Source organism: Pelophylax lessonae, assembly GCF_965119305.1.
Source record: "Pelophylax lessonae genome assembly, chromosome: 7".
Taxonomy (NCBI): domain Eukaryota; kingdom Metazoa; phylum Chordata; class Amphibia; order Anura; family Ranidae; genus Pelophylax; species Pelophylax lessonae.
The window spans coordinates 221,844,750-221,869,315 of NC_138774.1; the positions used below are offsets into that span (position 1 = coordinate 221,844,750).

At 47.8% G+C, this 24,566-nt stretch overlaps 1 protein-coding gene across 1 annotated transcript in view; it reads left to right on the forward strand.

Moving 5' to 3' along the window:
• TTF1 (transcription termination factor 1) overlaps window positions 1-24,566 on the forward strand; it is a gene marked incomplete at its 5' end in the record, with an annotated part of 90,832 nt that overhangs the window by 53,482 nt on the left and 12,784 nt on the right. The window contains 3 exons of the mRNA XM_082264225.1: window positions 1,224-1,286; window positions 9,079-9,164; window positions 11,167-11,252. Of these exons, the coding sequence (XP_082120351.1) occupies window positions 1,224-1,286; window positions 9,079-9,164; window positions 11,167-11,252 (235 nt within the window). The remainder of the gene's footprint in view (window positions 1-1,223; window positions 1,287-9,078; window positions 9,165-11,166; window positions 11,253-24,566) is intronic.

Here is a 24,566-nt window from a genome sequence, read left to right on the forward strand (position 1 = left end):
CAGTGCCATGCTAAATATCTTATGGTTGTACACAGATAGAAACTGCTGATACAGGAATGTGAAGATTTCCTCTACTATAGGCTATTTGTACAGGGCAACAGAAATTAAGTGAAACTTCGTGATCAGTGCACTTCTTATGCAGGTGAAAAACACAAGGTGCACTTAGGAATGTTTAAAATGCCTTTTTATATGTAGTTTTTTGGACTACTGAGTTGTGTCCTCTTTGCTGCACTTTTCTTTTTTTCTTTAAAGGTGTTTAACATTTTTCATTGTCCATGTCAAGACAAAAGGGCCCAGTAAAATACATACAGAGCGACATGCATATCAATATTTGGCATATGAAATCTGGTGACCTAAGACATGGGTCAGTATAAACAGGCAAAAAATTTGGGGGAGCATACCCATGTATTTCTAAAGCTGCTGCAGCTATGAACCAAAAGACATGTATATTAAAAAAGAATAGCGCACAAATGCAAAAGAAATAACTACCAAATCTGAAGACAATCCATAAATAAAAATGGGGGTTTGGTCCCACCATATGGCCATATCGTGCTCAAGCCCACTACTGCGTCAAAGTACCCCATTATCAGTGGGTCCTACACTATCCATGAAAAAGAGATGAATCCAGCCTAACCCTTGGAGATAATACTCCTTGCTGGGAAGGATGTGCAAATGCACTACAGGGGACTCCTCCTATATCCACTTGATGGTGGACACTGATTGAGTACAGGTGTGTGTGGGGGGGTGGGGAGGGTTGCTCAACCTCGATAGTCTGGTCAGTATAACCTACTTTAGTACAAACCATAGAAGACCAAAACAGAAACTGATAACCTCAATACAACATTTACATAATTTGCTGCAATTGGGAGCTCTCAACTTTTTTAATACTAGTTCCTTCTGTGGGTTGCATTGGATGGATCTAACCTTTAATCCCAACATGGGTGTTACCATGCCACAGGTTGTGACTTTCTGACGAATTTTGACATTCCTCCTACTTTCATTTGATACATGCTTTGTCTGTGGTGCCGCCAAAGTATTAGGTCAAGACACTAGCTTTCTCTGGAGGCCAGCAATGACACCTTTCCCTCTTTTTTTCTAATAAATTTACATTGAGACAGCAAGTACACATAGATTTGCATGCTCTGCTCTGTATGCATCTAGGAGTTGATTTACTTTTTTTGAAGTGTAGAGATAGACACTACAGTTTTATAATTGTTTTTTAGGTTGAATGAAGCCGAACTACCCAAAGGACAAGTGAATTGGCTGGAAATGGCTAAAGACATTGGGTAAGTAACTTCTAGTTGTGTACGCTTTGTTGTTATACAAGTTACAAAGTTGGGTTTAAAAAAGGATACTTGTACATTAACTTGGGAAGCAAAAATCGCAATTTGCTTTAATGGGTAGAAACCTTTCCTTGTCGCACATTTTGGAGCACAGGATGAGTATTTTAGTACTTTGGGTTTTACTACTGCTTCTGGAGACTGGATGCTGGCAAACCAAAAGCTAGGACAGCTTAGTATAAAACCCCCCCCTCTCCCAGCATTTTTTTTCTGTGCGCTCTGTCTGCTCTGAAATTATCAAACAATTATCAAACAATTTCCTTTTTTTTTTTTCATTTTGTCAAGTTATTTTTTCTGCTATCAAGATTCTTCGGTTGCTGCAGAGCCACTGGGGCTCATTGTTGCAGCAGCATTTGAATTAGCTGCTATTTAGCTTTGCCCAGCTGAACTGTATCCAGTCCCAGCCAGAAAGAAGGGCTGGTCTAATGTTTTCTTTGGGCAATACACTTTGTATTAGCTGCTTACCTAGGCAATTTGTTTAGTTAGCCACAGTGTACTCTACAGATCCAAAACTGTGGTACCACACATCTGGGGGAGCCCTGTCTCTAAAAACCACTTAGGGAGTATGCCCATTGGGAGAATATTCCCCTGGATCCTGCCTGTTGGGGCCCCCATTCTGTGCACAAGTGGGGGTCTATGGAGCACATTCCAGACCACTGCTGCAGTGAGTAAGGGCCTTGCCCTTATGGGAGCCTGGTGGATTCTTTGCCTGGCTGCACCTCCACAAAGCCTAATACTGGAGTTGTGGCCGTGACTTTTTACAGTGGCAGGCACAGAACACTTTACATACACATGGCTTTTGCCTAAAGCTACATGGCACATTTTAAATATGGTGCCCAGCAGATGCCCTCTGAGCCTGTATGGGCACTGGCTGTACCAATTCACTTTTCATGTGCACTACTTCTGGGTTGTGCATGCTTCCTGACTGCCATCCTGCCGTCCCTGGCTGCAGCACCATTGAATATGAGCAGGTTTCCTCTGGGGTTCCCTGCTTGAAACAGACAACCACATGACCATCCCTGCTTCTGCAGTGGCTTGTGACTACTCCTTGTGGGATCTACACTTTACACATTAGTGATATGTCAGATCACGGGGCAAGTGATCCAGTGGGGCGCTTCCCAATTAGGTCCCCTGACAGCTCCAGAGCAGATAGCAAAGGCCTGACACTAACTATCCTGACATTTGTCCCCTGATGAGGGTGACACCCTCATTGCAATCTTCCTCACCTCCCTGAAGAGTGTCTCACTCCTCCGCATTTACCAGGGAGGACATTTCTGAGCCTGAGTCTTTTTGGAAATAATGGCCTCAGAATGCTGACAACCCAAGCATAATCTGATACGTCCTTTTAAAGTATATTTCTGCATTCCCTGAGGCTGCAATTACTTCTGTTCAGTCAGCCAAGGATGAAGAGGATTTGGACCTTATTTTTTGAGGACTGGGTACATGAGGAGTTGCAGTCTGCAGATATTATTCCAAACCATGAGGTTGCCAACTTGGTCATTATTGTCAGTAAGATTCGATTTGGAGCTGCCTACATCAGTTAGACGTATGACTGGCTTGGATTCTATAAGAGCCTTAAACCTGTTAAGACTTTTCCAACGTGTTCCTAATTGCATCGGGGCCTGTGCAGTGATTGGCCTTTCTAAAGCTTCATTCTCTCTCACAGCAACCTGCCATTGAAACCATGTCCATCTAACTGACTTTAGCTGTCAAGTCCAAGTTTATTTCTAATGATCCTTGATCTATCCTGATGGTTCCTTCTGGCCTCTGGCAACTGGAGCTTATGCATGTGGCCCTACTCTATTGTGTGGATGGGTTAGTGGATATTCTAGGCCAAATATATGGGCCTCCTTTTCTGTGTTTTTCTAAAGGTTTCTTTGGTTCAAACCTTGATCTGTGGAGCATCAGTGCAAGAATTTGTCTTCATTTTGCCCCAGAAAATGAAAGAAAAAAATCTCTTTCTGGAAAACCTCTACGAGGCTGAAAAAAGTTATATTTTCTTTTAGGCCTCCAGGTCCAAGGCAATGCCTGAAACTCAACTCCACTGTTCGTACTGGACTCCCAAGACCTTCAAGTCTGTGATAAAGACTTCCTCTCAATGAGCATATGCCCCCACTTGTCATTTGGGCCCAGAACAGTGCATCCAGGGGTTGTCAAACATGCCACAAACTTTGGCGGACCTTTATGTTACTCTAACACAGCTCCGTTTTCAAGCCATTGTCCTAGAAAGTTTAGATGTTTAAGGTTTCTATGAAAACTGTTCACTGCTCTCAAAGCAAAAAGGGGTATCTGCCCTATACTGGGTCTAAAAGTTCACAACCCCTCCAGGTACAAGAGTTCCATATTGAATTTGCCAGTTCATTCATTGTTTCCCTCTATCCAGGAGACCTTCTTGCCTCTGAGGCTATCAAGAATGCGTGTTTGCATGTCCTCATCTTCCTGGCACTACCCGCTTTTGATGTGGGCATGCAACATTACCAATATGTTCCCTTCCCCTTTGAAATGTCCATTGCATTTCAGATCTTCACCATGTAGCCAGCCCCTGTTCTCACTTTGCTTTGCTCTTAGGGCATTTCCATTGTGGGATCCCTGGATGACCTTTTTCTGAGAGAACAGTCAATTTAGGCATTTCGGTCAATGTTCAATGAGCCATGCAGAACCTACAAAGATTCAGGTGGATCCTAAATCTCCAGAAATCAATGTTGGAACCATCTTATCACTTGGAGTAACTGGGCCTGATTTTAGAAATGGGCTTATTAAAGGTTTTTCTCCCATGTTTAGACATGCTATCCTGGAGCCATCCCACCCTCCATTTTTGCATGGCAATCCTTGACCTAATGGTCCTCCATGCCAGTTCCATATGCCCGATTTCAATCCAGAATGTTGCAACTCAATTTTCTGGTGGCATGGGGCAAGAGTCTCTGGATCGGCCCATATGCTTGACCAGCAGAATCAGGTTTGCCCTGGCATGGGGGGGGGGGGCTAAAACCAAGGCAATCCATCTCAATGGTTTGGAATGTGCTTGCCTTGGATATCAGTCTCTCCTCTTCCCAAGAGGATTTCTTCCTTTAAACTTAACCAAGACATTATTCTTGCTTAGAAACATCCTGAGGAGATTACCCTCCTAATATCTGGATGTGGTATGCTTTGTCATTTCTGAAGGTCCCCGTATGGGGTTCAAGCTTGCATAGTGCGATTAACCCTTTATACTATATATATGTGCATCTATGAACATGCAAGTGTTTTACATTTCTCCATCTGTGTTTCTGTGCTGCTTGTTAAAGGCTAGCCGCACCTCCCAGATGGACTTGTAGTACTCAGTGGAACACAAACATGGTGATCACCACACTTAATCCATTGACATTGCCTCTAGCTCTCTAATGGAAAGTCTGTACCTCGATTATGGACAAAGAGCTAGAGGAAGAGTTGCAAGAACCTGGCATTGCACCCACGATCCACTGATTGTGGTTGCAATTCTTTATAGACTCATTAGCAAGAAAATACATTTTTTTTTCCACAGACCTAAGTTAATTTATTATTATATTGGACGTCGCCTTTTAACAAGTGCTTTTTTGTGAGATGAAAGCTTTGCCAGCAAATCTCCCTGCATCCTTTTTTCCCTTGCCTGTGGCTCTACTAATTTTTTAGTGAGAAAAACTGACTTTTAGATGGTCTCCTTCCCTGTTTGAGATACTCTGATCTGGTAACTGTAGAGGCAGGTGAGGCAGAGAACAGGCAGTGTGTATGCACAATACAGCATACTGACTTATAATTACATATTTCTAAGAAACTGAAGCATTAATGAAGGGGAGCGTGATACCCAAGCAACTAGCATTAGCAAACTTTTTCTCTCAGGAAATTTTTATTTAAAGTGGTATTAAACCCAAAAGCAATTCTTAGCTGCGATGGCAGCATGGTTTTCTTTTTGGGCTTGCTTTCTTTCAATTTTCATCTGGTGATCCGGAAAGTCTGTTTTTTGTTTTTTTTTAAAGAGCAAGCTCTCTCACAAAATGTATTAAATACAAGGATGAGACAAACTATTTACCACTGACAGGGATACCACTGACAGGGATGCTTACAATGATCCGATTTTATTTTATGTAAAACCCCTGTTCCAAAAAGAGAACTGTTTGCTGTATCTGTAAATGTTAGCTGGAGTTTGGATTCGATTTGTTAGTGTCTGTAAATCTGCTAGTATATCTAATACTTCTGTCCCACCAAACTGACAATGCGGCTTTCCAAATGTGCCCCCTGTGCTCCTTCACCCAGAGTGGTGGCACTCTTAATACAGGTGATGTGGCTAGATCATTAGGTGAAATCGGATACGAAAAAGGCCTAATTAATAAAAAAAAAAAGCAAATTCAGCCACCGCGTCTGATAAGCTGCAATATATTACATTTTTGGTTTTGGATTTAATACTGCTTTAAAGCTTATTAGACAAAATACCTGAATTCTGACCTGATCAGGAGCCTGCATATACTTAGATCTCCCTCTCCAAAGTCTGAAACCTGAGGAACTCGAATGAGCAAACTTCTACATTTTGTTGCAGTGAAGCACTCAAAGGCTACCATAACAGTGGCTCAGTTTGGAGAGAAAGTTGTTGAAATGAATGGCAAATGTTCCATTTGTATGTTGTAACCCCTTGCACACTATCTAAATCAGGGGTGGGGAACCTTTTTTCTGCCAAGGGCCATTTGGATATTTATAACCTCATTCGGGGGCTGTACAAAATGATCAACTTAAAAATTAGCCTCTTCTATTTGGTCAAACATTTATCTCACCCCTAATGTGATGGCTGGAACTGCTTCTCTTTGGTGAAGTGTGTGATGTTAGCTGGTATTGATGATGTTGCTACTCACAGCTGGTTATCCAGGTTTGCTTCGGTCAGTCTGGAGCGCAGTCGACTCTTTGCAGTGGTAAGTTTTGAAAAGAAGTGCTGACGGGTGCAGCTTGCTGGTACTTCTGATGGTGGGAAATACTGGCTGATGCTGGCTCAGGCTGGTACTGCTGGTGGGAAATGCTTGCTGGTACTACTAGCTATTACTGCTGTGGGTACTGCTGGCTCAGGCTGGTCCTGCTGTGGGTACTGCTGGCCCAGGCTGGTACTGCTGTGGGTACCGCTGGTGGGAAATGCTGGCTGGGACTGCTGGCTCAGGCTGGTACTGCTGTGGGTACTGCTGGCTCAGGCTGGTACTGCTGTGTGTACTGCTGGCTCAGGCTGGTACTGCTGGCTCAGGCTGGTGCTGCTGTGGGTACTGCTGGCTCAGGCTGGTACTGCTGTGGGTTCTGCTGGCTCAAGCTGGTACTGCTGTGGGTTCTGCTGGCTTAGGCTTGTACTGCTGTGGGTACTGCTGGCTCAGTCTGGTGGATACTGCTGGCTCAGGCTGGTACTGCTTGCTCAGGCTGGTACTGCTGTGGGTACTGCTGGCTCAGGCTGGTCCTGCTGGCTCGTACTGCTGTGGGTACTGCTGGCTCAGGCTGGTCCTGTTGGCTCGTACTGCTGTGGGTACTGCTGGCTCAGGCTGGTACCGCTGGCTGGAACTGTGCTGTAGGTACTGCTGGCTTAGACTGGTAAAGCTGGTGGGAAATGCTGGATGGTACTGCAGGCTGGTGCTGCTGTGTGTACTGCTGGCTCAGGCTGGTACTGCTGTGGGTACCGCTGGTGGGAAATGCTGGCTGGTACTGCTGGCTCAGGCTGGTACTGCTGTGTGTACTGCTGGCTCAGGCTGGTACTGCTGTGTGTACTGCTGGCTCAGGCTGGTACTGCGGTGGGTACTGCTGGCTCAGGCTGGTACTGCGGTGTGTACTGCTGGCTCAGGCTGGTACTGCTGTGGGTACTGCTGGCTCAGGCTGGTACTGCTGTGGGTTCTGCTGGCTCAGGCTGGTACTGCTGTGGGTTCTGCTGGCTCAGGCTTGTACTGCTGTGGGTACTGCTGGCTCAGGCTGGTACTGCTGTGTGTAGTGCTGGCATAGGCTGGTACTGCTGTGGGTACTGCTGGCTCAGGCTGGTACTGCTGTGGGTACTGCTGGTGGGAAATGCTGGCTAGGAGCGGTGCCACACTGGAGGAAGATAGTTGATGCTTCCTGTATTGTTCACAGGTGGAGTGCATTTGATATCACTCCGTCTCTGACTCACTCAGACTGTCAGAACGGAGCCGCAACTATACAGGAAGCATCGGCTCCATTCTGAAACTCAGCTGCGCCAGGCACAGACTCAGCTGCACGGGGGCCAGACCAAATGATTCACGGGCCACAGGTTTCCCACCCCTGATCTAAATCAAAAACCAAATGAAAGATTTTTGGCAAAGTTTGGGCTTTAAAGATATGTGAAGGTATCAGTAGCTGTGTGCGTTATGTTGTAGTATATTCAGTCCTCCTTTAAAGCGGAACTAAATAAAAGGTTTTTGACAGGAATTAGGCTTTATAGATATGTGAGGGTATCCAGGTGTCTGCGTTGTTATGCTGTAGACCAGGGGTGTCAAACGCAATTTAATCGAAGGTTGAATCAGCAATATGGGTGTTAGCTGTATCTGCAAGACTATATAAATATACTCCTTGTGCTTCTGCTGGGATGAAGCAGGGGGAAAGCAGTGAAGCAGGGTATAGAGGAGGGCAGCAGTTGAATGCTGAGACCAGATGAAGCAGAGATGATGGTTTTGTGGCTACTCAGAGTGCAGGATCTGTAGGAGGAGTTATGTCCTCCTCTCTGCTGCTGAGGGGGGGGGGGGGGGGTTGGGCTGAGACAAGCCTCTCCACAGCTGCACTGAGAAGCGCATGATCTGTTGGAGGAGTTCTGTCTTCTGCTGAGACAAGGTGGGGGCCAAGATGATGGGGTGCTGCAGGAGAGGTGAAAGGGCCACATGATATAGTCTGGGGGGTCAGGGTTGGCCCACGGGCCTTGTGCTTGACTCATGTGCTGTTGACTCTTCAGTCCATGTAAAGAAACTTAAAACCAAAACATTTACAGGTAGAAAAGCTTTCTATTGCAGAAAAGACAGCTTCTCAGCATGTCTTTTGTGCTGGGATTGTAAAGGCAGAAGGCTTTTTTTATCTTAATGCATTCTATGCATTAAGAGAAAAAAAAAAACCTGTGTGCAGCGCCCCCCTAATACCTACCTGAGCTCCATCTAGAGCCAGCGATTTTGCACAAGAGACACTCGGCTGTTTGGGTTTCCCCTCCTTATTGGCTGAGACAGTTGAATAGCGCCATTGGCCTCCCGCTGCTGTGAATCAGTCGGTGAGCCAGTGAGAGGGGAGGGGGGGGGCGCACCGTGGCTCCATGTCTGAATGGACACAGGGAGCTGTCTGTGGCTCGGGTGCCCCCATAGCAAGCTGCTTGCTGTGGGGGTACTAAACAGAAGGGAGGGGCAGGAGCACCAAAGAGGGACCCGAGAAGAGGAGGATCTGGGCAGCTCTATGCCATACCACTTCACAGAGCAGGTAAGTATAACAGGTTTGTAATTTTTAACGGAGAAAAAAAGACACTTTATCACTTTACCTATTGTACATATGCACAGGAGTTTTGTCATCTCAGGCTAGCCAATCAAGATGGGACAAAGCTACTGAACCCAGAAAGATCAGGCAAAGATGCCAGCAAGGAAGAGTGTGTATGTCCCTTTGCGGGAGGGAAAGCGAGCATAGGCTTCTTTTAGTCCATTTAAAAAGGATATTTACCGGTTTAGTTTCACTTGATGTCTTGAGTTTTCCATCTGCTCATAAGAGTTTTGTACTTTTTCAGAAATTTTCCTCCAGGCATCCTGCAGCAAAAGGTTTACAAGCTGAAGGCCCGGAATATTCCTGACTGGCAGAGTCTGAGTTTTAAAGGTACTCTCCACCTTAACTGAGTATACATTTGATTGCATGTGGTCGCATATGCCTTAAAGTATTTTTTGCCTTAAAGTGTTACTAAACCCAGGAGCCTGCAATCACTAGATCTGGTCTCCCACAGTACACAGAACATGGAAATGCAATTATTTTAGTAAATATAAACTGCTAAATACCTTTTCTCATCAGCAGTATATAGAAGTCTTGTGACTTCTATCAGTTCCTGGTAAAGCTTGTAGGAGAAGTTTTCATACTGCACTGAGCTGTCCTATCAGGATCCAGGGCCCCTGGCCCTCTGTCTGGACAGTTCTGATTGGTCCTGTGCTGATCACATGCACTCTCCAAAGAAAAAAAAACTCTCTAGCAATACACACCAAACTGAGCATGTGCAACCTGACTACAAAGGCTCTGTCTTATCAGGACATGTTCTGGAGTCAGTGGAAGAAGAGGAGGATCTGTGCATACAAGATCATATAGCTTTTACACAATGCAGAGGATTAACCCCTTGCTGTACTGCATATACAGACTGATTTTACTGTTGTGGGTTTAGTAACACTAACTTTAATACAGTTTGTGTACCGTTTCCATACCTGCATTGCATATAGAGATTTGTAGGTTCTTCCTCTAGTGGCTTTTTGTATTTGATTGAAATCACTCGCTCTCAACCCTGTTGGCAAAAAAAAAAGATTACAGTTCCTCGCACTAAAAGAGGAAGTATGCTCACCTCTACAACACACAGTGGGGTTGATTCTCTAAAACTGGAGAGTGCCAAATCTGGTGCAGCTCTGTATAGAAACCAATCAGCTTCCAGTTTTTTTTTAATCAAAGCTTAACTGAAGTTGCAGTCAGAAGCTGATTGGCTAACATGCACCGCTGCACTGGATTTTTACATCCTTCAGTTTTACTAAATCAACCCCAGTGCCTCTTACCTCCACTCTGTTCCAGTGTTGAAGCTTTAAGAGAGTTATTGCAAGGAAAATGCTGTGGGATTCAAGGGAGCTCTGGGAAGGAAGGTGCTTTGGGAATCAAGGGGTTATAGGGATGAAAAAGGCTCTGGAATTCATATGTAAAAGGTTTATAGGTAGTAAAAGTCTCTACGACTCAGGGGGGTTATAATGGAAGAAAAGGCTCTGAGACTCAAGGGGGTTATAAGGGAAGAAAAGGCTCTGAGACTCAAGGGGGTTATAAGTGAAGAAAAGGCTCTGAGGCTCAAGGGGGTTATAAGGGAAGAAAAGGCTCTGAGACTCGAGGGGGTTATGAGGGAAGAAAAGGCTCTGAGACTCAAGGGGGTTATAAGGGAAGAAAAGGCTCTTGAGACTCAAGGGGGTTATAAGGGAAGAAAAGGCTCTGAGGCTCAAGGGGGTTATAAGGGAAGAAAAGGCTCTGAGGCTCAAGGGGGTTATAAGGGAAGAAAAGGCTCTGAGGCTCAAGGGGGTTATAAGGGAAGAAAAGGCTCTGAGACTCAAGGGAGTTATAAGGGAAGAAAAGGCTCTGAGACTCAAGGGAGTTATAAGGGAAGAAAAGGCTCTGAGACTCAAGGGGGTTATAAGGGAAGAAAATGCTCTAAGGCTCAAGGGGGTTATAAGGGAAGAAAAGGCTCTAAGGCTCAAGGGGGTTATAAGGGAAGAAAAGGCTCTGAGGCTCAAGGGGGTTATAAGGGAAGAAAAGACTCTGAGGCTCAAGGGGGTTATAAGGGAAGAAAAGGCTCTGAGACTCAAGGGTGTTATGAGGGAAGAAAAGGCTCTGAGACTCAAGGGGGGTTATAATTGGCAAAAGGCTCTGAAACTCAAGTGATTAAGCCAATTCCATGACTCAGGTGTATATCTGACCAATCCAAAAAGGCATTCTCTTTGAACCCTTTATCTACCAAGGGCTTGTCTTACATTTGTGTCTGCCCACATGTCTAGCAGTTGCTAATAGACTTTAATGAAGTGTGATATTGTACAGTCTGTTTTTCTAGCCATTTAAAGCCAACCTTAAACTCTTATTTTTACTTGCTTAGAAATTGTAGATTATTTATACAAGGTGGTTCTACCCAAGCTGGAAGCCAAGGTAAACGTAACGACTGCTTCCCTGGATACATTCGATGTAAGTAGAATTTGGCATTTCTTGTATAGTTTACAAATGTTGGGCACATGTTCTTGTATCACAACCTGCACAGTGTCTAAGTTCCACCTATGGTTACTACGTATAAAATCCAGTTAGATTTTTACAGCACAGCTTCACCAATAATGAATGCCATTGGTGACCAGAAAAGACTATAATATTAAATAATTGCATTTAAAGCTAGAGTCAGGAGTAGGCTCCTTTTTATCGATATTTGCCAAACTTAGAATACATGCATAACCTTTTTTTTTTTTGGTCTGCATCGGGTTATGGATTATTCTCTTCACTATTTGGAAAAATGAATTTTGGATTTTCACTTTTTCATGGCAAGAATGGTCACCAGGACAAAAAGAGGTCATTTTAACCAACGGAGACACTGACCACAATAAAATCTTGATAGCAGGTCTAACCCTTCTTACTTATGCCCCGTACACACGCGTCGACAGTTGGCCGTGAATTTTCGGTCAACGTCCGATCGGCCGATTTTCGGCTTGTTAGCATGATGCTTTCGACAACCGACTCCGACTTTTCGGCTGAATAAAATCTGGTGTGCATGCTATAAAATTTTTGTTGGCCGTCAACAGAACGGCCGATTGTTCCTCAGTCAGTACAGATTTTGGCAGACAAAAATCAGATGAGCAAGACTGGGCATGCTCAGAGAAGAAAAAACACACGGAAAGTAAACCAGCACATGACATCACTTCTGAAGTTGATTTTTGTTGGCCGAAAAAAATTTGTGTGCAGTCTAGAGCACATTTCAACCAACACAACAACACTGGACAAAAGTCGGCCGATCGGTCGGCCGATAATCGTTGCGTGTGTACGAGGCATAACTCTATCCAAATTTGCTACTTACATTGCAGCTGAGCTGGTATCAATATGCAACTATCTGAATCGGCCTTTTGTCACGCTGAATTTAGAGTGCTGTACTGGGACTACCACTTGACTTAGACGTGCAAGAACAACCTGAAATGTGACCTTCAAGCACTGATTGTTGCATTTTCCAGACATAAATACTTGTAAAAGTTAGATGTGGAGCATTTTCCTGGTCCAGAGCTGTGGCATAACTATGACCCGATCTCTGAAGACTCACTTTGTGAGTAGGCCAGGAGCCACCCTGTTACTAGGACCACACAGTGTCTTTAGGTTTCCTGCTTTCTTTCGATGCTAACACAGAGGGGGATAACCCTGAGGAACTGAGCATTGATGCCCCCTGCTGGGTGGAGTGTTGCATGCTCTGCGCTCTTTCCTGCCATTTAAAACTGTACTGCAGCTGCCCTCATTTGCAAGAGACACATGGAACTATCTTCGGTTTGCCCCTATTGACTGCCCTGGTCACTTTTGCCTGTCTTGACACTCTCTTCTGCTACCCAAGCAGATAGGTTTTTTGAGTATCTGAGACTTTCCCTTGTACCCTTAGCAATGCTGCCTCTACTTTGTCTCATTTGTAGACACTGCCCTAGCTCACATTCAACTAATTGTTCAAATGTTTCCTGTGCTGTGCCACATGAAGTGCAGGCATGTCTCCAATCTGGCATCTCTTACTTGTAAAGAACCTTTTCTTATCTTTCTATAGAGAGAAAGTGGTCCTAGGACCCAGATCCTCCTTCCTACTCAATGTGGTATCTTTTCAGCTCAATGAGGAGTTGATCCTCCCTTTGAAGCACACCAGGGAGATTTCACTTAATTGTCTGTGGTAAGAGCAATTTGGGTTTACCAACATTATCTTCCATCCGAAAACTGATTCAATTTTTTGTTCTTCCTGAAGGTCCCAAGAACGTTTATCCTGCTTCCGCTTCTACCATAGTTGGAGAAGGAGCCCTAAATAGTTTGAGTATTGGTACCCACATCCCATAAACGTATAGGAGAAACAGAGGGAGAGAGAGTGCTGAACCAACAGCTGTATCTCCAGCTAAATATTGGGTCGGGACTTAAGGTACTAAACACATGTATGTAAGACCAAGAATTATAAAAAATAAATTTTATTAGACATACAAAAACAATATTTCTCTTACGTCCTCCGACAGTCGCCGCCTCTTCATATTCGTCACATATGGGGTATTAGACTTTGCTCCGAAGGAGTAGCTAGGCAACAGAATATGTTAACATTAAAGCTTTTAACATATCCCACCCTCAAGGGGTGGTCCCCTCAGTCAATACCCTCCTACTTCCTGCAACCATATCTCAGTTTTAATGTCTAGCTTGTCAGGAGTGGCTGGCTTTTCCTGTGCTGGGGCTTTCTGCCCCAGACTCTTTCTTCTTTTTGAAATTTTGTTTGAGTTTTCTCTCTACCTTTACTTAGCTGTTATTTTTGTCAGCTTTAGTTAGTTCTTCTGATGAAGAGGATCATGCGGGCCGGGTCTCGGGCTGATCCCCCTGGTCGCAGGTCGTGGGTCAGTGGCTTCCCAGCCTGCCATCGAGCGTTCAGCCAGGTAACGCTCCTGGCACAGTGAACGACCCATCCCTGTTCGGTGCAGGGATGATTGGTGAGGTGGCTACCTCACTGGACGCTGTGCGGTTTCTTAACCCACATTTGGTGCGTCTTGAATTGCGACTCCCTGCCTCATGTGCAGCGGCTTGTTCGCCTGTGCGGGTCCCCCACGCCATTGAGAGGTAAGTGTATCTATGTGGGGACCTGTCTGTCTGGGGGGGTGTCAGTCTGGGACTGTGTAACCTGCCTCTATTCACACTGCTTGTCTCCCTATCTCTCGGCTGCATTCTGTGGGCTGCAAGGGGGGGGGGGGGAGCTGTGTGACACTGTGTGTGTCAGTCTGGTCAGTGTGAGAAGCTGTGTGCTGTGGGGCATGTTTTTTTGGCATGTTTGGGCATATACAGCGATCGCTGCGGCGATCTGACATGTATTCCTATACAAGGATGTCACGTGTGCTTTGCTGCACTGTGGAGCAGCGGTTTCGGCGCCAAACGGCGCCATTTTGCCTACACTCGCTCCGGCCGCATGTTTTACATGCATGGCGGCCATTTTCTTGTAGCCTCCATAGGCTTTCATAGAGCGCCCTGGCAGCATCACTTCCTCTTTCCAGGAACACCGATCGAGGCAGCAGCAGCGGCGAGGGTCTCCTCAGGTTTTATCCTTCTGTTCTTGCTATCCATTGCCTGTGTTCAGTTTGCATATTCCCTGTGGGGGTCTCATTGTGCTTGAGTGTGGTGCGGTGGGCTGCGCTTGCTGCGCTTGCTTAAAGGGGCAGTTAACCCTTTATTGTCTGGCATTACAGGGGCAATGGATTCTCAGGAGGGCAAATTTCCTACCGCCTTGGTGGAAAGCCAGGGGACTGCTGTTTCCCCCCCCCAGGGGGGGATTTAGCCACTATTGTGGCTGACCTTGCTGCTCAGGTGCAGACGCTGGTGGCTGCTCAATCTACTAAAAGACCCAGAATTGCTCTTTCCTCTGATTCTGAGGGTGAAGGTGATGGGGTTATTATGGCGGGGGCCTCCTTATCGGGGTCCCGCTCCTCCCTAGATCTAGTGGGGTCCGAGGTGGAGGCTGAAGTTGAGGGGGTTGATAATTCTCCCCCTGGCTCGCCTGAAGAGCTTGCAATCATGGATGAATTGATTGCTTCCATTAAACAAACACTGCGTTTGCAGGATGAAGTGTGTCCCCCCGCTGCCTTGGCGGCCTATGGGACGCAGAGAAAACGCAGGACGCCGCAGGTTTTTCCCTGCAATGATGATTTTCAGCGCGCTGTTAAGGATCAATGGTGCAATCTGCGCAAACCTTTTGCTGTACCAAGTAGGTTCAAGCTGCGTTATCCTTTCTCGCCTTCCACTGATGAAAGGTGGTGTGTGCCTCCCCCAGTGGATCACGCAATTGCGGTTTTAAACAAGGCCACTGCGATTCCTGCAGAGGATTCCCCTGTGTTCCGTGATGCCACGGATAGGAGACTGGAGTCTCTTGCCCGTCATACTTATTCTGTTACGGGTTCTATGCTTAAAGCTCTGTTTGCTTCTCTCATGGCGGCCCAGGCGATCGCAAGTTGGACGCAGATGCTTAGGCGCGTCCTAGTGGCCGACTCGGCCTCGCCGGCGACCCTGGATATGGTGGATCAAATCCACCAGGGTGTCATGTATCTGTGTGATGCGGACCTGGACCTGATTCCATTGGCTGCACGTGTGCACAGCGTGGCGGTGTTGTCTCGCCGCCTGGTTTGGTTAAAATGTTGGTCGGTGGACCAATCTTCACGTAAGACCTTAGCCAACCTGCCTTATGATGTGTCTCGCCTTTTTGGGGAGTCCTTGGATGTGTTGATTAAGGGGATCACCGGGGGTAAGAGCACTCTCTTGCCCCATTTCCCCAAGGCTAAGGGGGCTTCTGGGAAGAAGCATGCTAATTTTCGGCCCCCTCAGGGGTCCTTTTGTGCCTTTCGGCCGCACTACAAGGGCAAGCCGTTCAAAGGTCAAGGCTCTCAGAAGAAGCCCTGGTCTGGGAAACAGAAGTCCGGCCAATCCGGATCTGCAGCCCATAACAGTTCGGCCTGAAGGGGCGCCCTCACCCAGTTTTGGGGTGGGGGGACGCTTGCTCGTTTTTCTTCAACCCTGGTTGACCCGTGTGCGGGACAGATGGGTTCAGGAGATCGTTCGATCTGGTCACAAGATCGAGTTTCTCTCTCGGCCGGAGAGCAGATTTTTTCCCTCAAATCTTCAACTGTCTCCAGAGCGTTTGCGGGACCTGCACCTGGCGGTGCGGGACCTGAGGGCTCAGGGAGTGGTGGTTCCGGTGCCTCATCGGGACAGATTTCGGGGGTTTTATTCCAATCTGTTCACCGTGCCCAGAAAGGAGGGCAAGGTTCGTCCAATTCTGGACTTGAAGGCTCTGAACCGCTCTGTGCGGGTTCGCAAGTTCCGCATGGAATCCCTGCGGTCGGTGGTGGCTGCCCTGGTTCCGGGGGAATTCATGGCCTCCATCGATTTGAAGGATGCGTATCTTCACATCCCCATTTTCGAGGGTCACCAGAGGTTCCTTCGATTTGCCATTGCGGAGGATCACTACCAGTTCGTGGCATTGCCTTTTGGCCTCGCCTCGGCTCCGCGGGTCTTCACCAAGGTGCTTGCACCGGTTCTGGCATTATTGAGGGCCCAGGGCGTTTCTGTCCTGGGGTATCTGGACGACATTCTGGTTCGGTCTGCGACCAGCCAGGGTCTGGAGAAGGACCTGGCTGTCACGATGCAAACTCTGCAGGAGTTTGGTTGGACGATAAATTTTCCAAAGTCGACACTGAGTCCGTCGGTTCGTCTTCCCTACCTGGGAATGATTCTGGACTCAGTGCAGGCGAAGGTCTTCCTGCCGGAAGACAAACTCAGAACTCTTCAGGAGGAAGTCAGGTCCCTCAGGGACGTTCCGCACTCGTCTCTGCGGACATGCATGAGATGTCTGGGATTGATGGTCTCGGCCTTCGAGGCGATTCCCTTCGCCCAGTTTCACACGCGGGGTCTCCAAGCGGAGATCCTGACCAGGTGGGACGGGCGACCTCAATCTCTGGATCTTCAAATCTCGTTGAGTCATCGCACCAGAAGAAACCTTCTGTGGTGGCTCCAGTCCCCGATGGTGTCCGGGGGCAAGTCGTTTCGTCCTGTCTCGTGGACGGTGATCACCACGGATGCCAGCCTGTCGGGCTGGGGTGGTGTTCTGGGCGTTCTATCCGCCCAGGGAACTTGGTCGGAGGGGGAGTCTTCCCTTCCGATCAACATTCTGGAATTGCGTGCGATAAATCTCTGTCTTCATCGCTGGACGGACCGGCTGCAGGGCTGCCCGGTTCGGGTGCAGACGGACAATGCCACGGCGGTGGCCTACATCAACCACCAAGGGGGCACCAGGAGTGCCCGAGCGGCTCGAGAAGTGGCCGACATTCTGTCTTGGGCCGAGACTCATGTCCCGGCGATAACGGCGGTTCACATTCCGGGAGTGGAGAATTGGCAGGCGGACTATCTGAGTCGCCAGACCCTGGATCAGGGGGAATGGTCTCTCCACCCGGCTGTCTTCCAGATGTTGTGCGCGAAGTGGGGTCTTCCAGATGTGGACCTGTTCGCGTCTCGTCTCAACAACAAGGTGAAAAGGTTCGTGGCAAGGACGCGCGACACTCGGGCAGACGCGTCGGACGCGTTAGTGGCCCCGTGGCATCAGTACAGGCTGATGTACGCGTTTCCACCGATTCAGTTGCTGTCCAGGTTCCTTCGCAGGTTACACTCGGAACGCAGCACGGTGATTCTTGTGGCACCGGACTGGCCTCGACGGTCCTGGTACGCAGACCTCGTGAATCTGGCGGTCGACGCTCCGTGGCGTCTGCCTCTTCGAGACGATCTACTGTCTCAAGGACCGATATACCATCCTGCTTTACAGTCGCTGGCTTTGACGGCCTGGCTGTTGAGACCGAGGTCCTGAAGGAGAGGGGTCTCTCTCCAGAGGTCGTTCATACTTTGATCAACGCGAGGAAGTCTTCCTCGGGGAAGGTTTATTACCGTACTTGGAAGGCCTATTTTGCCTGGTGTGAGTCCAGGGGGTTTTCACCCCGCACGTACTCGGTTTCCCGTGTGCTGTCTTTTCTTCAAACGGGTGTTGATCAGCGTTTGGCGCTGGCTACGATAAAGGGTCAGGTGTCTGCACTGGCCGTTCTGTTTCAACGTCCCGTGGCTTCCAACTCCTTGGTTGGCACTTTTGTTCAGGGTGTGCGGCATCTGGTTCCTCCTAGGAGGGATCCTTTGCCCCCTTGGGACTTGAATCTCGTTCTGTCTGTGTTGCAACGTGCTCCTTTTGAACAGATCAGGGAGATCTCGTTGTCTATGTTGTCCAAAAAGGTCGCCTTTTTGGTGGCGATCACTTCGGCTCGCAGAGTGTCGGAGATGGCAGCTTTGTCCTGCAAGTCTCCGTACCTGGTTGTTCATTTGGATAAGGTGGTCTTGCGACCTAATCCTTCTTTTCTTCCGGAACGAGTTTCGGAATTCCATCTTAATGAGGATATTGTCTTACCTTCGCTGTGCGCGAAGCCTAAACATCCAAAGGAGGTGAGATTGCATTCTCTGGATGTTGTTCGGGCGTTAAGGGTTTACCTTAAATCGACTGAGTCTTTTCGAAAGACTGACTCCTTGTTTGTTCTTCCAGAGGGTCCTCGGAAGGGCATGGCGGCTTCGGCCTCTACCATCGCAAAATGGATCAGGCAGACCATTGAACAGGCCTATGCTTTGCAGGGGAAGGTTCCCCCTGTGCCTGTGAAGGCGCACTCTACTAGATCTTTGAGTACGTCTTGGGCCTGTCGTCATGGGGCTTCTGTAGCCCAGGTGTGTAAGGCGGCGACCTGGTCGACCGTACACACGTTCACAAGATTCTACAAAGTAGATGTTCAGGCATCGGCGGATGCTTCCTTTGGCCGCAAGGTTCTTAGTGCGGCAGTTCCCTAGGGTCCCTTGTTGGGGACCTCTGGCTGTTGGGATAAGTTTTGTATCCCCTGGTTTTTTGTCTTTTCCTGGGTTGTTGCTCCTGTTGAGCACTTGTTTTTTTCTGTTGCCCAGCTGGTTTCCTTCCTTTGGTAAGGTTCCTTTCTTTGATGCGGAGACTGCGTTGCCTTTCGGCGCGGATGCGTTTCCCACCCCTCATGTTTGCACTGCTTTGGGACGTCCCCATATGTGACGAATATGAAGAGGCGGCGACTGTCGGAGGACGTAAGAGAAAATGGAATTTTTGTAAAATCTTACCTGTAAAATTCCTTTCTCTGAGTCCTCCGACAGTCGCCGCCCCCGCCCCTCTTTTGGGGTTTGGTTGTATACTCTACTGCTATTCCACTAAAACTGAGATATGGTTGCAGGAAGTAGGAGGGTATTGACTGAGGGGACCACCCCTTGAGGGTGGGATATGTTAAAAGCTTTAATGTTAACATATTCTGTTGCCTAGCTACTCCTTCGGAGCAAAGTCTAATACCCCATATGTGACGAATATGAAGAGGCGGCGACTGTCGGAGGACTCAGAGAAAGGAATTTTACAGGTAAGATTTTACAAAAATTCCGTTTTGTTTAAAAAGGATATTGTGTTACAAAATATCCATCTGTACAGTATTAGAACTAAAGAATAGAACCATTTAAAATACAAGCACCCCGACTGGGGTTAACAAACCAAGGTACAGTTGTTCAAGAGGACATGGTGACAAAAGTCTTCCAGAATTACTGACAACCCTCTACATATTTCGCAGGGTGCAGCCTGCTTCCTCATGAGTGTAATTATGACAGTTACTCTGGAAGAATGCAAAACCATGGTATGCTTATATGCAACAGTATGCTTATATGCAAAGCTACATTATACGGTTACAGCTGTATAAACAAATATAACTCGCCAATAAAACACATCCAAAATCCATGTGGCAGGCCCAGCGCTCCCACCAGGTTTACAACCCCCCCCACCAAAACACCTTAGTTTGTTAACCCCAGTTGGGGTACTTGTATTTTAAATGGTTCTATTCTTTATTTCTAATACTGTACAGATGGATATTTTGCAACACAATATCCTTTTTAAACAAATATTGTTTTTGTATGACTAATAAAATTTATTTTTTAGAATTATAATTCTTGGTCTTGCATACATGTCTTTAATACCCTAAAAAGTCCCGACCCAATATGTAGCCTCATATACAGCTATTGGTTCAGCACTCTCTCAATCTTTCTCCTTCTACTATTAGCTAGGTGACCCAGGCAGCTCTTTTCTGGGAATTCTTTTTTTTTTTTTTTTTTTTTTTATACAAAGAAAGGTTTCTCCCCTTCCCCCTCTTCCCTATTTCCTGTGGGCCCACTCACCAGTTCTGTTGATATTTTATGAGCTTCTGAGAATCAACCATCTGCAAAGCCACCACCTACCTTGTCTTCTGTTAATTTCTTCTGTAGCAGGTGGATCTCCATGTGAACTTTGGTCGTAAGGTACTTTAGGCTGTCATTTATAGCCCGATGACCCTTTGTTTTTTTTTTGTTTTTTTATGTGGACCTGTTTGCCCGTTGTTTGCTATTATATTGCCCACTCCTCAGTTTATTTGGGGAATGGTGATGTCCCATGGTCTACTGAGCCTGTGTCCTGTACTATATAATTTAAAGGCTAAGTTCACCTTTGAACATGTTACATGTTTCGGTCCAGGTCTTGCATTCTCTCCCCCCCCCCCCCCCCCCAATACCCCCTCCCTGTGACAGCGGGCGGGGGATCCTCTTCCCCGCACCCGCTGTCACTTTTCAAAAACAGTGTGGATGTGTGGAACTCCACCCACATGGCATGGTCATTCATTCACCGAGTTCTTTGCTACCATTACCAATAGTGTCCGCAGCCGATGGCTTGTAGTTCTCAATGAACTGTGAGGGAGCTGATGAGCATCCTCCTAGTTCATTGATTCCTCCTGCAATTTAATAACTGCCTGTATCAGAGCAAAAGGCAGACGGTGTACTGAGAGGCTGCAGGATTCTGGCGTTTCACTCGCGATCTGCTGATCGTGGGTGCAATGCTTTACAAGCTCCAGTATAGAAGAATAATGCACATTTTTTACCTGAAAAAAGATGTGTATTTATTTTTTAATAAAAGATGAACTTTAAGATGATGAAAATTTTGACTTGCTTACATGCACCTGACGATAGCATGTAGCCCATGGTTTTTTATCACAGATCCTGAATCCAAATTCCCATTTTGTACAGGTCTTAAAATCCTTTTCTTAGAGATCATTGAGCGACACAAGTCCCACCTCTCTGTATTAATGATTGTGCTCTCGGTATTGCTTTGTTACAAACCTGAGACATGTTGGTAGTAGGAGAGGTTATCCTGGGCTCTCCTATACATTTTTTTTTGTTTTTTATGTTTGCCAGTGTCGATCCTATGTTCTTCAGTGGACTTCTTTTTTTGTACTAAGAAAACAAAAAAATTGGATTTTTGATTTACCGAAAAATCTATTTCTCTGATGTTCATTGATGGACACAGCTCCTGATCTTCATAATCATTGGGTTATACTACCCCCTACAGGAGTAGGACACTAGGCAGAAAAAGAATCTGGCTACGCAAATGGGCAGTCTGAGGGGGTATACTCCCTCTCTCTGCTATAAGTACTCAGTATTTTTTCTGCCTAGTCAAGAGTAATGACCTAGTTCCTTGCTGGGATCTCTGATTCTGGCAATTTGTTTTCTTTTCAGATATAATTTTTTTTCTCCGAGTTTTTTATTGTGAGATCTACAATCAACTCCGGAATGAGTGATGGGCTGGATAATCTAAATCCAGTGATCACCCCAGTCTGGCCAGCGAGTGCGTGCAGACCTCAGCTTCGTGCTATGTCGGCCGCAACATAGCCCCACTGGGCTGCGAGTTAAAGGGCCCGAGTCCTAGCAATCCTCTTGATAGACAGCCTCCCCATATCAATGGCGAGGGGTTCTGCCTGGAGAGGCGCCTACCTGGTTCCTGGTATGGTGAGTAGATGTCGTAACCCCCCCCCCCCCCTGGAGGGTTTTGGGGTGGACATGGGCCCCTCCTTGGGCTGGTCAGACCCCTGGGTTCCCCTCCTTCCCGTCAGGCACCCCTCAGCCCACATATGCTGGGGCTGTTTGTGTATGTCGGTGGTCTCGTCCACTTCCTGGGGTGGGGGCCGGGTGTCTGCTGTGGGGGGTGGGGGTTGTACCGAGTGGGTGCTCCTTCCAGGGCCCCCTGTCCTTGAGACCTACGGATCCCTCCTGGGTCCCTGGAAACCTTGTGGTGCCATCATTTTGCTGTAGCCTGTGTTTCTGTGCACGGCGACCATGTTTGTGTAGTTCGGCGGCCATTTTGCAGTGGTTTGCCATTTAAATATAGCGGCGGCCATGACATTTGAGCCCTGTTGATAGCGATTTTGGTGGTGGGTGTCCCTCCTCATCCCCTGGTGCCGACTCCTGGATCCTTTCACTTCCTGATCGCCGCTCGTGGAGTGCAGATTATCCTGGTGGCTGCAGGTGCCTTTTTCTGCTGGGTAGTGAGTCTGGTGGGGTCCTCTCCCTCTCTCTGCTGAGGATCGCCTGGTGCTTTGTGTGCCTGAAGACTGGGTGGTGTTGCCAGCGCAGTGAGAGGTTGTGCCTTTGTGGGGTCCCCCTGGTGACTCAGAGTCTTTGGAGCACATCTCCCCACCTGATCCCCTCTCTGAGGCTGCGGGGCCCTCTGGGTCCCAACCATCCATCGATGCACTAGCGGCGGTCCTGGAGTCCTTTGTGTCCCGGGTGGAGGGGGCTTTAGGGCAATGGGCTAGCAAAAAGTGCCCTCTTCCTCCTCTTGTCTCATCAGATCCTGAATCTTATTGGGCCACTGTGGACATGGATCACCCTGCTTGGTCTGCAACCACGTGCCCAGAATCCTGGTAGTGGGGATGATTCCTCCACATCTGCAACCACGCATGAAAAGGCGCTGGTGGAATCACTGATTGCATCTGTGCGTGAGACCTTGAAGATTGAGGACACAGCTGCGATGGAGGCGCAAGTTCCCTTTGCCACTCACAAGCCATCCAGAGTGCCAAAGGTGTTTCCTTTCCCTGCCTATTTTGACTGAATTATCGCTAAAGAGTAGGGACGACCAAAGTGCCTAGACCCCTATAAGGAGTCCCTTATTAAGAAGTGGGCCCTCCGATTTCCAGATTGAACAAGGCAACCATGATTCCGTTTGAAGAGTCCCCGGCCTTTAAGGATCCAGAAAGGTGGAGGCTGTAGACTGCAATATGTACACTCTGGCTGGTTCGTCACTGAGGCCGGTATTCACCATTGCCCTGGTGTTGCAAACTCTGACTGGGTGGGCTAAGCTTTTACGCTGTGACCTGGAGGGAGAACAGCTCCCCCCTGTCTTTGCTGAGCTGGAAAACCAGCAGGGGCTGCAGTTTATCTGTGATGTCTCTTTGGATGCGGTTCCCCTAGTGGCTCGGTTCTCAGCAGTGCTGCTTTGACGTGTCTTTTGGCTCAAATGCTGGTCTCACGGTAGTAGCCTTTCTTCCGCAGGCTACTACGGGCAAGGAACCACTTCGTAGACTTGGGCCCTCCTCCTCATCTCATAAGAAGTTATTTTGTCCCTCAGAGTCGACTGATAAGGGCTCAAAGCCTTTTAGGGCCCCCTCTGGAGGATCCAAATAAACCTGGTCTGGCAAGCCGAGCGCGGGCTTCTCCAGGCCCACGGACAGGGCTCCTTCAGCATAAAGGTGCGCCCTCACCTGTGTCAGGGTGGGGGGAGGTCTTTGTTTCCGGACCTGTGGACTTCCCTGGTACAAGACAAGTGAGTCCACAAAGTCATTCAGTCCGGCTACAAGACCGAGTTTCGCAAGGTTCTTTCCTTCCAACTTGCGCCTGTCACCAAGCCGCTTACAGGGTCTGTTTGGGGGGGTACAAGCCCTCCTAAAGGGGTAATTGTCCCGGGTCCCGACTTCTGAACATTTTCAGGGTTTTTACTCAAACCTGTTTACAGTTCCTAGGAAGGAAGGCAAGGTGCGTCCAATCCTGGACCTCAGGGCGCTGAACTGCTTTGTGCGGGTGCAGAAGTTCAGAATGGAGTCCATTCGCACGGTGGTGACATACCTGCGTCAGGGGGATTTTCTTGCATCTATCTACCTCAAGGATGCTTACCTTCACATTCCGATATATGTCGGTCACCAGCGCTTCCTCTGCTTTGCCATGGGAGAGGAGCATTATCGGTTTGTGGCGTTACCCTTTGGTCTCGCCTCTGCTCCTTGGGTCTTCCCAAAAGTGTTAGTCCTGGTGCTAGCTTTATGCCAACAGGGGATCGCGGCACTGGGTTACGTTGACTACCTCCTTTTGCGAGCGTAGTCTACTACTGCTCTGGTGGAAAACCTGGAGAACACCATGCGAACTCTGCGAGAGTTCGGTTGGATTCTGAATTTTCAGGAGTCTGCTCTGGTTCTGTCCACAAAGCTGGACTGTCTGGGTTTGACTCTAGACTCCGCTTTAGCTAGAGTTCTCCTTCCTCTGGACAAATTCCAGAAATCGCAGGCTGCAATTCATCTCCTGCTGTCCAGCACATGGTCATCCATCTCGACTCGCATGCCAGGTGCTGGGCCTGATGGTGTCTACCTTCGAGGTGGTTCAGTTTGCACAGTTTCATAGGGGGTCCCTGCAAATGGAGATTCTGGCCACAGGGGAGAAGACTCTGCAGTCTCTGAACAATCTGATCCAGCTGAGTCAGGGAACTAAGGAGTCCCTGATATGGTGGCTTAGTTCTCCGGCGCTTCGTCTGGGCAAATCCATCCTCCCCTTGTATTGGCTTATGTCCATCACCAGGATGGCAAAAGAAGTTTCCTGGTGGCTCTGGAGGTAGCT